Raw genomic sequence first — 14,132 nt, forward strand, 5'->3', positions numbered from 1 at the left:
TTGGTTATTGGTAGAGAAGAAGCTAAAAAGAACAACACTGGCAGGACATGGAAGTGAAAGGGTTAATAGGCACATTCTTGCGTCAAATATCTGGTGTCTAGTGATTTGTTCCCCTCCTCAGACTCAAGCATTGGTCCACAATGCCAGCCTGATCTGAGATTACAGGGATCTTGATATAAGGACAGCCGGTTTTGAGTGACGACATCAAGTTCTGAGAAGAGGTATAATTAGCACTTGCAACAAGCCCCTGAGAAGCCATAGCGAAGGATGGGAGTGATAGTGGCTCTGGCTGTCACATTCAATCATAGTGGCTGTCCTCACACTGTTGCTCACTAGGCTTTGCAGTGAAAGGAGGGGGAGCACCTTATCTTCCCTCAGGGAGCACCCTGGTACCGGGGCTCCTACTTAAAGGTTGTAGGGGTGCACATGAAGTTAAGTGTTTGTATGGGTGTGTCGGGGATGTAAAGCAAATGCTTTATATATAAAAAAAACTAATGGATCAAAAGAAAAATTATTCAAATGATATTGATCCACAAGGTGGACATATAAACACCTCAAAAGAGTTCAATCGAGAACCTAATTATTTTGTGCAATCAGTAAGAACAGGGTACAAGCGTCTATGCAAAAATATAAATGATTTATTATACAATAATATTAAATACAATAAAAAATGTATTCATGTAAATTTCAATGATGCACAATAATATGCAGTAGCCAACAGTACACAACTTTATCAGCGCTCTATTCTATTTAACCAACACAAGAATTTTATGCAATACTGCTTTAAATTATGAGAGATATATCAATCAATTGATGATTATGCACAGAAATTCAATCAAGAAAATCACAGATACGAGCCCTTGCTCTGCTAACTATGACCAATCTCGGATTGTATTAGTAGTATTGCAATAAAGCTTATAAATTTATCGGCTTGATATCAAACTAGGGAATATAAAGATTCCCAAAAGAGACGTTTTCACAGAATTCAATATTAGATCCTCTATTCAGTTATATACATCGTAACTGAACAGTGGCAATATTGGTGTAGCACCTTAACACTGTATCCACACAAAATGGGGATTTTGGCTAGATATCAAGCAAAATAATTTATCAATACTACACACGCATAAAAATCATACATTACCGTGAATGTAGGTGATACGCAGAGTCTAAAGTCAGCTCTCAAGAGTTTCTTCGATAATCAAGATCCCTCTCCAGGCTCTCTTTCTTTGTTTCCCTTCTTCTTTATTTTTTTTTCTCTCTCTCTCTGGTATGTGGTTTCTTAACCAAAAACTTATCAGGTGAAAACACCTTCCTAGTTTGGAACTCTCCAATCATTGTCGGATAGGCACATACATTGATAAGGAATGTGACATCATAACACTACCCAGAATGCACTTTTACTACTGGTGTAGTGTTACCTGCTCATACCTAGGTGGCACTGTTGTATAAGCTATAAGCATCATACCATTATACATCCCTGACATCTTCAACACTACACATACCTGACCTCTGGAAGCCTTATCTCAGAGCTGAGGGACAAACTTTGATACATGAACCAACTATAATATAGACTCGGAGGAACATCTTGACACTTCTCACACTGTGGAATTTATGTTCAGATAAGAAATACAATGAAGCCTCTACAACCACAGGTGGCGTGTATCTTCTAACTGTTTAAATGACTATTTGTTACAAAAACACAACTTCCTCTGAACAAAGTCTCATTCCCAGAAGTCCATACAAAAATAGTGACTATAAACCAACATTGCTCTTAAAGGCAATGAATATCCATCATAACTAGCCTAAGTAGATATAACTGTTTATACTTCTGAAAAGGCACAACAGGTGCAAGGCGTATAGAGTGCACTGTCCGGAATATGGTGTGGGAGTCAGAGTACCAGGCCAGATGTAGAAGAATAAACGTCTGTTTACTCAAGTACAAAGTGGGAGTTGTAGTACATTCAGTTATAGCAGACACAGTTCTCTCCCAGATAGCGATATATGAATTTAGGCAAGGGTGTGAGTTTTGTTGTTCTTTTCCATCTATCTTAATAAAGTCCACTGCGGGACACAGGTTTGTGAAGGTATGTCTGGCCACTAACATGTCCAGGTGTGAAGGGTGTCTTAACAGTATCCTTCACAGCAGCAAAGTCTGAATTACTGTTGTAGCCAGTTACCTTGCTGACTCCTGTGCTTGGCCATGCAGGTTCCAAGTTTCTTTCTGTTGATCTTGCAGAGTCTCTAAAGCTTTCTGGGCCTAAGGAGAAGGAGCATAAAGCAATACTTCTTTCCTCTCTGAACTGTCCCGTAAGACTCACTGAGCTGGGGGCACATCTTGGATCCCTACCCAACCTCCTGCAAAGGGCTGAACCAGGAGTATTAACCGTGGTTGTGCCATCATTACCCAGCTAATACATAACATAACAAAACATTACATACCATTAAATAACAAACCATTTGCAGATACCCCCTGCTTTGGGGTACTGCACACTGCCTAAAATGTAGGCCATGCTCCCAATGACTGCCAACCTGTAGTTATGCACAAGTAGTGCATATATCCTACATCACACCCCAAAATAACAACAGCCCTCAGCATAGATACAGACCCAGACCCTGAAATAAATACAGCCCTCAGAGCAAACCAAAGGTGTTGGAGGCTGCAAGACAGTGTCCCAGGTGAAGTGCAGAGCAGTGCTGTGAAAATGCAGTGGTTGGTGCATGCAATGATCAGGCCAGTGTAACAGTTGGACATTTCTTTATTGGCAAATATAGTTCAATCACATCAATTACAGCTCTCAGCATGCATGGTCCAGCAGATCGTCCACACAGTTTTGCAATTTCCACAGTTCAGATTTACAGTCTGCAAAGGTAGTTAGCAGGCCAATCCGTTGTCTCTCCCAGCAATGCATTTTTCTCTATAGCTCAAGCATCCAGACATATGAATTCAGCTCTTCTCTTGCAGTTCTCTGCACTGACACACTTTCACTATTTCTGTACTCACAATGCAGTGCTACAAATTCCCACTGTGGGGTGTAGTACTTAGCAGATGCTCGGTCTACCTTTAAAATAAGTCCAGACTCCTGAAGCCTTACATCTCCTGGTCAAGTTAGCTGCACAGTCCATAAGTCGTTCAAACAAGTTATCTCCACAGTCTTTGATGCATGCACCTCCTCTTAACACTGGAATGCACCAAAATGTCTCTTTTGTTCTCTTGTCCACTGGTTTAAAGGCTTTTTCTTTACTTTGGCTGGCTCTCTATCCATCCTGTTTTATGCTTGCTTGCTCACACTCTTCTGACCTACTCCTCCCTATGGGGAGGGTAACTCAGTTCCACCTTCAGTAGCAGGGGTTACTAAGGGCCTGTTAACTCCTTCTGCAGCCCACACAGGATTTGCAAAAATAAATAAATCACACTTTAACCATTTTAGCAGTGGAGTACTACACATACAGCGACCCGCTAAGGAAAGCCGGGGGGAGGGGAATGGTAATGGTAATGGTAATAGTGCCACGGAATTGTGGTCGTTCAGGGTGGCTTACTCTAATGCTCCATGCAGTGAATGGAAATTGCACCCTTTCTTCCCTTGGGTTACAAGTAGACCTGGACCTTTTAGGGTTCCTGCCTGGTGTTCGGTGGGGTGCCTTTGATGTCAGGTAGATGGGTGTAAGGCAGAAGGGCAGATGTAAGAGACGGCAGATGAATAGTGGAGTCAAAGACCAGGCCCATTAGATTACAATAAATATGTTTCTCTTTACTGAGTAGAATCAGGGATGGCCAACCTGCGGCTCTCCAGCCGTTGCAAAACTACAACACCCAGCATGCCCAGACTGCCTACAGCAGTGCATGGTGGGAATTGTAGTTTTACAACAGCTGGAGAGCCACAGCTTGGCCATGCCTGGAGTAGATCATGGGAGTTGCAGTACATAAAGCAGCAGTAGGCACAGTTCCAAGGTATACTACTGAGTAGGCTTTTCCCAATAGCTGTGTATAGGCAGCAGTAGCAATGATGGCAGTAGTTCTCCATGAGTCTCTTTCTAGATACCTTTTGCAATCTTCCCAAATAACCACAGACATGCAATTCCGTTCTCATAACTGTGGGGTGCAGATCTTAGAATGGATGGCCAGTCCATCTCAAAGTGTGGTGGGCAGTACCAAAGCAATATACCCTTTCCACAAGCAGTGAAGTATTTTGCCATATACGAGTGTTACCTTACTGCCTTTCTTCTGGAGTGGCTCTCTGCCATCTTTGCCTCAGGTTAGTTTTTCAGTTAGTCTTCTTTTTCCCTCAAGGTAGTCTTTCAGTTAGTCTTCTCTTTCCCTCATGGTAGTCTTTCAGTTAGTCTTCTCTTTCCCTCATGGTAGTCTTTCATTAAGTCTTCTCTTTTCCTCAGGGTAGTCTTTCATCAAGTCTTCTCTTTCCCTCAGGGTAGTCTTTCAGTTAGGGCTCATGCACACGACTGTATGCCCTCCGAGACATACGGTCCGTGAGCGAGCCATATGTCCTGGAGCGGCATACATCATGCGCACGGGAGTGCACAGCATTATAGGTTACTATGATGCTGTGCGCATCGGGCCGCCCGCTGGGCTATTGTCCTGCACTCATAATATCAAGTGTGGGACAATAGTCCCGCGGGCGGCCTGATGTGCACAGCATCATAGTAACCTATGATGCTGTGCGCTCCCGTGCGCACGATGTATGCCGCTCCAGGACATATGGCCTGCATACGATCGTGTGTGTGAGCCCTGAGTCTTGTCTTTCAAATAGTCTTCTATTTCCCTCAGGGTAGTCTTTCAGTTGGATTGTTCTCTGGCAGTTTTCAGTCTCGAGGGTGAAGATTCGTTGGACCAGGCTTCTCTCCAGGCCTACTTTTCATTAGCTCATACAGTACATGCACGTCTTGCCTCAAGCTCCGATGACTAGACTTTCCCTCTACTACAAGCTGGTGGAGGGGACAGGTCCAGCCTGCTTCCCAGCTACCTAAGGGTACTTTTACACAAGCGTTAAAGTTTTCTGGTATTGAATTCCGTCACAGGGGCTCAATACCGGAAAAAAACGCTTCAGTTTTGTCCTAATGCATTCTGAATGGAGAGCAATCTGTTCAGTATGCATCAGGATGTCTTCAGTTCAGTCACTTTTATGGTATTTGGCCGGAGAAAATACTGCAGCATGCTGTGGTATTTTCTCCGGCCAAAATTCCGGAACATTTGCCAAAATGACGGATACGGCATTATTTTCCATTGAAATGTATTAATGCCGGATCCGGTACCAAGTGTTCTGGAAAAAAAAAAAAAAATGTGAAAAAAATAAATATCGGATACGTTTTTCTGGAGGATACGAGAGAGACACATCTGGTATTTCAATGCATTTGTCAAACGTATCCGGATCTGGAAACAAATGGTATCCGTTTGCACACAGATTTTCCCGGATCTGGCAGGCAGTTCCGGCAACGGAACTGCCTGCCGGATTCCTCTAACGCTAGTGTGAAAGTACCCTAACTAGGACTGCTAGTGTTAGCTATTTTTTGCCCATACATAACCATTAGCGATATACATTGTGCCCAGAAAAGAGTACTTTAGCAACAAATCACATTTCACTCTTTAGCCTAAGGTTAAGTCTTTAGCATTAAATTAACCCTTTGCAGTGATCTACTCGGTCACTTCAGACAAAGCTGGTTTATTGTCTGCTCATGCGATGACATCACATGTGGCATGATAATGTCATCAGCCTCAGCCCATTAACCCAGGAATGCATTCCCATGAATATTAACCATTGATATGAGTATTGTTGCAGACTGTCCTTTCAGAGGGTGTATTCTCAGTCGGTCTTTCTGTCTCAGTCATTAACAGGTGCCTTCCGAGTGTGAATGACAGCTTTCCATCTAACTTTACCATAGTCTCAAATGGACAGACCCTGACCGGAAACCAATCAAAAAACAGTGTTGTCAACGCAACCGAGTAAGTGTCATCCTCCCATTACAAACTGCTTTACGGCTTGTTGCAAATGTTATACTGTAATCCTGAACTAGGCCCCTGTTCTTTTGCTTCTCACCAGTGTCGTTAAGTTGATGTTGATGTTTTTTTTCTTTAATTTCTTTTTCTTTAGTCAAATATTGAAATCCTTCGACTTCCAGAACCTGGGAAAGAAAATATTTCAGGATTTTGCCAGGTCGTGGTCCTGGATCATTATGTGAGTGATGATGGAACTTGTAGCATCAGAACAGGAACACTCCAGCAAAATACTATTACACTGAGTGAATAGGGAGCTGAGGTGGTGATGGTGGAGTTGGAAAATGGATAGGTGTAAATGTTATGGTTTATAGGATGTGACCGAGGCATTTAGTAGATAACTGAGGTAGAAGGGTTTATATGGGATGATGGAACCTGAAGACATTGAGAAGATACAAGGGATGTGACGGAAGACAATTTGACCTATTATAATATAAAGATGTGGTCACAAAGTCTTAGTATTTGACAGTAATCCAGGTAGAAGAGCTGACATTTTGTAATTTTCCATCTCCTTATGTTCCAGAGGTTTGGTCATAGCTATGGTGGTGAGCCTCCTCTTCCTTATCTTGTTGAGGTTCACTGCCGGCATCCTGGTGTGGCTGCTCATCCTTGGAGTAATAGGGGTTATTGGATATGGTAAGTCTATGCAATAACACTTGAAGCATCAATTGATTCTTATGGACCCTCAAAAGGAAATTAGGGACATTTTCTACAAGAAATAGAATTAATCTACATAAAATCTGAGTCACTCTGTATATACATTACTTATCCTATATTATACTCCAGAGCTGCACTCACTATTCTGCTGGTGGAGTCACTGTGTACATACATTACATTAACTTATCCTCTACTGATCCTGAGTTACATCCTGTATTATACTCCAGAGCTGCACTCACTATTCTGCTGGTGGAGTCACTGTGTACATACATTACATTAACTTATCCTCTACTGATCCTGAGTTACATCCTGTATTATACTCCAGAGCTGCACTCACTATTCTGCTGGTGGAGTCACTGTGTACATACATTACATTAACTTATCCTCTACTGATCCTGAGTTACATCCTGTATTATACTCCAGAGCTGCACTCACTATTCTGCTGGTGCAGTCACTGTGTACATACATTACATTACTTATCCTGTACTGATCCTGAGTTACATCCTGTATTATACTCCAGAGCTGCACTCACTATTCTGCTGGTGCAGTCACTGTGTACATACATTACTTATCCTCTACTGATCCTGAGTTACATCCTGTATTATACTCCAGAGCTGCACTCACTATTCTGATGATGGAGTCAGTGTACATACATTACATTACAGCTGTGATGACGTTTTCATACCTGGTCCTGTCAATCAAAGTGCCGAATGTGCGGTAGTTGCAGAGAGAGCAGAGCCTCTAGGTGTAATGGCAACTCCCCCGTTGCTCCTAGACGCTCATTTGCATGTAATAAAACATCATCTTTCTCAGCAATGCGGGCACATATGAACATGGCACCAATACAGACGCCTTCAGCTGCCAAGCGCACATGTAACAGGTCAGCCATTGTCATAGGTACAGAACTGCTGACAGATGCCCTTTAAAGGGGATGTCCTGGATTAGAAAGAAGGGGTCTCCATGTTTTCTAGAAGCAGTGCTACTCTTATATTTTCCCGCATTTGCTGTTTTTTGCAGGCATCTATCACTGTGCCATGGAGTACATCAACTACAATGAGAAGGGGGCCACTATAACCAACGTGGGCTTCAGCACCAACCTGAGCATTTACTTTAACGTGAAAGAGACATGGCTGGCTATCTGTAAGTCATACTCTGAGGTCTCTTCCTCCATATCAGATGTTCTTCTGTAGAACAACCCACAGACGTCTGCGAAAACCTAGCAAGAGTGACTTAAAGGACCAGTATGCCTTTAAGAAGTTGTCTCATGATCGACAACCCCTTTAATACGGAAGAATCTGTGGCTTTTTTCTGGTGTAAGACACAGACTGACCTTCCCCTTACAATAGGATGAATGTATTATTATTACATGGCAGCCATTAAGATGAACGACCATCAGTGTACTACTGCACACGACCCACCCAAGCTCAACCAAGTGGGAGCCACCACTTGCTAGTGACTCTCATCCCTGACTTATAGAAAGAAGCCCAAGGCAGGGACCCTTCATTATGTCGTCGACTTTACTGGGCTTCTACTTAGAAGACAAGCTACAAATGTCGCTCACACTCGTATCTAGAAGGTCCCTGCAGGTTGTTAAATCCAGAGATATGAACGATAACCTAGTAATTGCAGGGAGCAGACGTTTCTCTGGACCTTCTCCTAGTCATCTCCCAGAATTAACCTCTCCTCAGTCTAAAATGGCTGATAACTGCGAACAACAGAACTTTAAGGTTAGTGTTCCTTTAAGAATGCTTGTACCAGCACCGTCATCTAGTGGTCATCTGTGGTACTGCAGCAGCTAGAATCGGATATCAACGTAGAACGCAAGTGCTGTCTAGATTTTCACCTGTACGATGCATGTGACTGAGGCAGGGTATACAGGGATATACCATGGCTTACTTTATACAGGTAGGGATCTGGGGGTTGGGGTACATCACGCTGGCCCCCTCCACTGATCACACGACTAGGGGTCGTGTGCCCCTCCGTCTCTATAATTGGTTCCTGTGAGGAAGGATCTACTTTGAGCGGAGATCATGGTCTACTGCAGTCTATGGGAGACATGAAAGCATCCAAACATCTTGAATGAGGTGCGGATCTCCCCCCAGCCTGACTAAAGAGAGTGGGGGGACAGCAGACCGAGGGGCCCCAGTGCTCAGACCCCCAAAATAAAATTATGAACATCATCATAGTATTATGTATTCATACAGTGTAATCTCCCCCCCTCCAGTGATCATCCTCTCAGTGGTTGAAGTCATTCTGCTATTACTCCTGCTGTTCCTGCGGAAAAGGATCCTCATTGCGATCGCGCTGATTAAAGAAGCCAGCAGGTGAGCGGGGGAGGGGCAGGTACGGAACAGGTGGTCGTCCAGGTGTAAAACCCGTGCCAGTAACCGTGGTCTCCTTCCCTCCGCAGGGCAATCGGCTACATCATGTCTTCCCTGCTTTATCCCATTGTCACCTTTGTTCTTCTGGTTGTCTGCGTGGCGTACTGGGGCATTACAGCTTTGTATCCTTTTTACTACAGTTATTGGCTATACCGTCCTGACACTGAGATTTAAAGGGATTGTCCAGCATTAGAAAAACATGGCTGATCTCAGTCAAACAGCGCCACCACTGTCCACAGGTTGTGTGAGATATTGCAGTACAGGCCCATTCATTTTACAGGGATATTCCAGTTGTTACAAGTTATCCCCTAACCACAGAATGGTACATAACTATTAGATCAGTGGAGGTCCTACTGCTGAGACCATTCACGAAAATAGGGGACCTTTTTCTCCTTGAAGGCCCCTGAAATAAACGTAGCGTCATGCACCCTGCCTCTGCAGCCATCTCTATGGGAGTTCCAGAAATATCGGAGCACCATACTCGGCTGTCTCTGGAACTCTCACAGATCCCATTCTTGTGATCTATGGTAGCCCCAGCAGTAGGGGACAACTTGTAACAATCTGAATACCCCTTTAATGGAGCTGAACTGAAACATTAGAAACAACCTGTGGATGGGTGTGGTGCTCTTTCTGCAGAAAACAGCCATGTTTTTCTACTCTTGACAATCCCTTTAAGAAGAGCTTGAATTGTGGTCCTGAAAGTCCTTTAAAGGTCTTTACTTTACGTTTTAGTGGAGGGAAGCAAAGTGACAGACCTCAGCTCTCGGGTAATGTTTGACTTTCCTTCTGGTCCTGTCCATCATGGTGGTTCCCGTTATTACAAACGCCTTCCACAAAGTGCCAAAAGCAAAGATCAACCAAATAGTTGTGGATTTAAGAATCTGTCATCGAAAACTGGCTACCAACTGGATCTTCTGAGATGACGTGGCAGATTCTCATCTACTGACTCCTCCAGACAGATTGGATAAAGGAGACTTCATAGTCATGTTCTACAAATGTGGTGGATGTGCACAAAAGGTCCTAAAAGTGGACAGAAGTCATGGATCCAACAAATGTGATTCATCAGGATCTTCTGAGACGGTGTAGGTGTAGATGTTCATACATTGAAGTTAACCAAGACGTCTGAATTGTTTTGGTCAACCCGAAGTAACTTTTGAGGTGTATTAGCATGCCTTGTGCTTCTACATCACAGAAGATCTCCAGAAAAAAAAACATTGTTCATAATCTCCTTGTTATGAGAAGTGTGCTGGGTCTTCTCCATTGTGGGAACCATCAGTCAGTTGTCACAGTTCTATAAGGTCCTGTAAGGACCTTTTAGAGAGTTGCCATGCAGATTATACAAGTCAAGGGGGACCCAGCACAGTATGCCACATGAGTAGCCCACTGTCCCCCTGAGGTAGGTACAGGCATCTGGGGGCTAGAAATGAGGACTTCCCCTCCATCACACTCTGAAATCACACGTGAAAAGCTGAGGTTGGGAAGCTTTCTTGTTAGAAGCGCCCTGTAATAGTATGAAAATGCTTTGAAGGATCCTTAACATCCCTCAGGTACCTGGCAACCTCTGGAGCTCCAGTGTATGTTGTGTCTGCCCCGAACACTAGCGTAACGGGGTGCTCAAATGTAACTGGAAATACAACCTGCGACCCAATGGTGAGTATTGGTAAATGTGAGGTTCTATCAATGTCTGAAAGAGCTTTCTCTTTTAGACTAGAGAATAAAGTATATTAGTAAGTTCCACTTGGATAATGTCCAAACAACTTTAAATGTCCATGGACAACCCCTTTAAGTTGTTCAATATGTGGGAAAACTGAGTGGTAACCACTATGGCGTCCATTCCAGATGTCAAAAGTGTTCTCTCTGGCAGATCCCCCAAATAACCCAGTGGTAGTTCCCTCCCCTTTAAGTGACTGTAGAATAAGAGATGTACTGTTCAGTACTGGGTGACAACCTTTGTGAGACTGATATGGCGGCTGTGGAAGTAGTCACCTAACTTTCCAAGGTTTTCTACCCAAATGTATGATCCTTTTCTACCAGCTTTATTATAGATAGAGATTGTCTCATCGGGACACCCCCTCCTCAAATCACATCCACCCTTCAGTACAGACTGCTGACCCCAACCGTCCATTAATCATTGTCAGGGGTCAGTGTGGGCATCCATGCATTTTGTCAAGTTCTTCAGAGCAGGAGCCTCTGAACATAACACTAAGCATGTGGCCCAATTTTTACTATTCTTAAAGGGGTATTCCAGTTGTAGCAAGTTATCCTCTATTATCCACAGGATAGGCGATATATATATATATATATATATATATATATATATATATATCTTAGATCACTGGGGACCAACTGCTGGGTACCTCATCATTCATGAGAATAGGGAACCCCTTGGAGCCCCCTGAAATGAACGGAGTGGCAGGTTGGGCTCTTTGGGAGTTCTGGAGATAGCTGAGCACAGCTCTTGGCTATTTCAGGCAGTCCATGCTCAACCTGCCACTTTGGGGGTGTCTCCTCTTCCAGCAGTAGGACCCCTACAGACCTAATAGATACCGCCTATCCTGTGGATAGGGGTAACCTGCTACAACTGGAATACCCCTTTAATGTATCATTTTTAGTAGAAATTTTCTTACATCTGGTTTACATCCAGAGTGTCCTTCTCACACAGCTGCACATTCACTGAGGGCAAGCAGAGATCTTGACACAGATGAGGAATTGATACCCGAAGTACATCAGAAAGTTGCTGAACTTTTCACCACAAGGCATAGGCTTTGTGTTAGGTGATAGATTTATAGTGTAATGTCTGTGGTTTCCCTCCTGCAGAACTTTAACGCTAGCAGTACCGGCTGCAGCGAGGCGCGCTGTATCTTCTACAAGTATAACACCCAAGGACTCTTCCAGCAAAACCTCTTCAACCTGCAGATCTACAATGTCATCGGCTTCCTGTGGTGCATGAACTTTGTCATCGCCCTGGGCCAGTGCGTCTTAGCCGGGACCTTCGCTTCTTATTATTGGGCTTTCCACAAACCTAAAGACATCCCGTACTTCCCTGTGTCTGCCGCTTTCATGAGAACATTGAGGTGAGCCACCTGTATCCATGTACACTGAGCCCCCCGCAGCAGTACCAGGAGTCTGGAACGTGGGGTTCTGGCATATCTCTGAAAACTGTATTCCATATAGATGGAGTCTAAGACGACTGTGGTGACCAGTGACGTCATCTCCTTAAAGGAAAGGTCCACTTTCACAAACAGTTTTTTATTTTTTTATTTTTATTTTACCATGGATACACATAGGTCTGCATAGGAGCTGCATACACAAAACGATAAGAAATTTTTAATCAAGTCGGTTTAAAGAGTTGCTTAATTTTTCATTTTAGATGCAAAGAAGCAAGTAAAAAAGTGCCTATGGTGGCGGACTTTCTCTTTTAAATATCACATAACATTGTGATTCAGTGTTAAAGTGCAACGTTCGACAAGATCAACCCTATTAAACCAGACATACTGTCTTGTGGGGTTGATCCTGATGATTAAAATGATACCTGTGTTGTGAAAATCAGCTGCGGGGTTCCTGAGAAGAAAGGACTTTCATTCTTTGTGCAGATGAGGGCTTCAGAGCATGGAGGGGCGTGGCCAGCATCTAGAGTAGTGGTGTCAGCCGCCGCCCCTTGGTGCACTGGAATCCTCATTTTCATAAAGAATAAGTATTTTTTCTTGGGAATCCCACAACCGATTTTCACAAGACAGGTATCATTTTAATCAGCAAGGTCAAGTCTACCAGACAGCATGCCTGGTTAGATGGGGTTGATCTTGCTGGCAGTTTCTCTTTAAATCTATACATGAACGAAATGCACATAAAAAGCTCCACGGTCCTAACATCCAGTTTGTGCCTGTCACCTCCAGGTATCACACAGGGTCTCTGGCGTTTGGGGCTCTCATACTCACCATTGTTCAGCTGATCAGAATCGTCCTGGAGTATCTGGACCACAAGCTGAAAGGTAGCACTTCTTCTAAGACACATCTGGTAAATGTCGCAGGACGACGGCCCAATCCACGAATAATCCACCTCTTTGTTCTTACCACTCTCTCCACTAGGGGCACAAAACCCATGCATGCGGTTTCTCCTCTGCTGCCTCAAATGCTGCTTCTGGTGTCTTGAGAAGTTCATCAAGTTCTTGAATAGAAATGCGTATATAATGGTAATCTAAAAAAGTTGAATACTTACGCCGTTTAACTGTTTTTTGTTTCTTTTTTTTCACTTTTTTCAGAATGTTGGATGTATTAGATAACTGTAGGGTATACAGGAAGGTCTGGTCTTCTGCTCACGACCTCACAACCTCCGTCTATTAGGAACTGAATGCTTGCATCATTATGTACTAATATTCTCACCCGCTCTCTTCCTTTCTGTGCAGATTGCAGTTTATGGAAAGAATTTCTGTGTTTCTGCTAAAAATGCCTTCAAGCTGCTGATGAGAAACATTGTGAGGTGACCACGCACACCCCCTCATTCCCCACGTTATCCACCTGTACATATATGTATCTCCTGCTTGTTACACAGGGTCGTGTCTCTGCGGGGAACAGGGTCTAGTCTTTGGCAAATATGACTCGTGAGTGGTGGTGAGTTGGCGTGTGGAGCTGAACATGGCATGTTGGAAGCAATGTGTGACTTGGAGTTGGCATGTTCAGAGTGACTTAACATACGGAGTTGGACTTGAGGTGTGGACTTGGCATGTTTAACCTGTGATTTGAGGTGTTCTAAACGATGTAAGACTTTGCTTGTTGTTTTTTATTTAGAGTGTTAAGCATAATGTAGGACTTTGTATGTTCTGAGTAATGTGTGACTTGATGTGTCTCGATTATATTGAGGTCTTGAGCTCCACTTGGCACGTTGACCGAGTATTGTTATGTTGTGACTGTGTGCCTCGGTGTGTTGACTTTGAGTTGGGATGTTCAGAGTGACTTACCATTGAGTTGCACTTGATGTGTTGACTTGGCTTGTTGTTTGGGATTTGCAGTGTTTGTGTGTTCTGAGTAATGTGTGACTTGATCTCTTGAGCTGGACCTGGAATATGTGGTTTGATGCGTTGAGCTGGGCTC

General features: G+C 43.6%; 1 protein-coding gene across 1 annotated transcript in view; it reads left to right on the plus strand.

Moving 5' to 3' along the window:
• The window catches only part of SLC44A4 (solute carrier family 44 member 4), a 60,982-nt gene that overhangs the window by 43,043 nt on the left and 3,807 nt on the right, over positions 1-14,132 (plus strand). The window contains exons 8-18 of the mRNA XM_040405473.1: positions 5,839-5,956; positions 6,105-6,188; positions 6,531-6,643; positions 7,682-7,804; positions 8,889-8,988; positions 9,075-9,167; positions 10,593-10,695; positions 11,863-12,119; positions 12,939-13,033; positions 13,131-13,234; positions 13,448-13,521. Coding sequence (XP_040261407.1) covers positions 5,839-5,956; positions 6,105-6,188; positions 6,531-6,643; positions 7,682-7,804; positions 8,889-8,988; positions 9,075-9,167; positions 10,593-10,695; positions 11,863-12,119; positions 12,939-13,033; positions 13,131-13,234; positions 13,448-13,521 — 1,264 coding nt within the window. The remainder of the gene's footprint in view (positions 1-5,838; positions 5,957-6,104; positions 6,189-6,530; positions 6,644-7,681; positions 7,805-8,888; positions 8,989-9,074; positions 9,168-10,592; positions 10,696-11,862; positions 12,120-12,938; positions 13,034-13,130; positions 13,235-13,447; positions 13,522-14,132) is intronic.

Source organism: Bufo bufo, chromosome 8 (assembly GCF_905171765.1).
Source record: "Bufo bufo chromosome 8, aBufBuf1.1, whole genome shotgun sequence".
Lineage (NCBI taxonomy): Eukaryota > Metazoa > Chordata > Amphibia > Anura > Bufonidae > Bufo > Bufo bufo.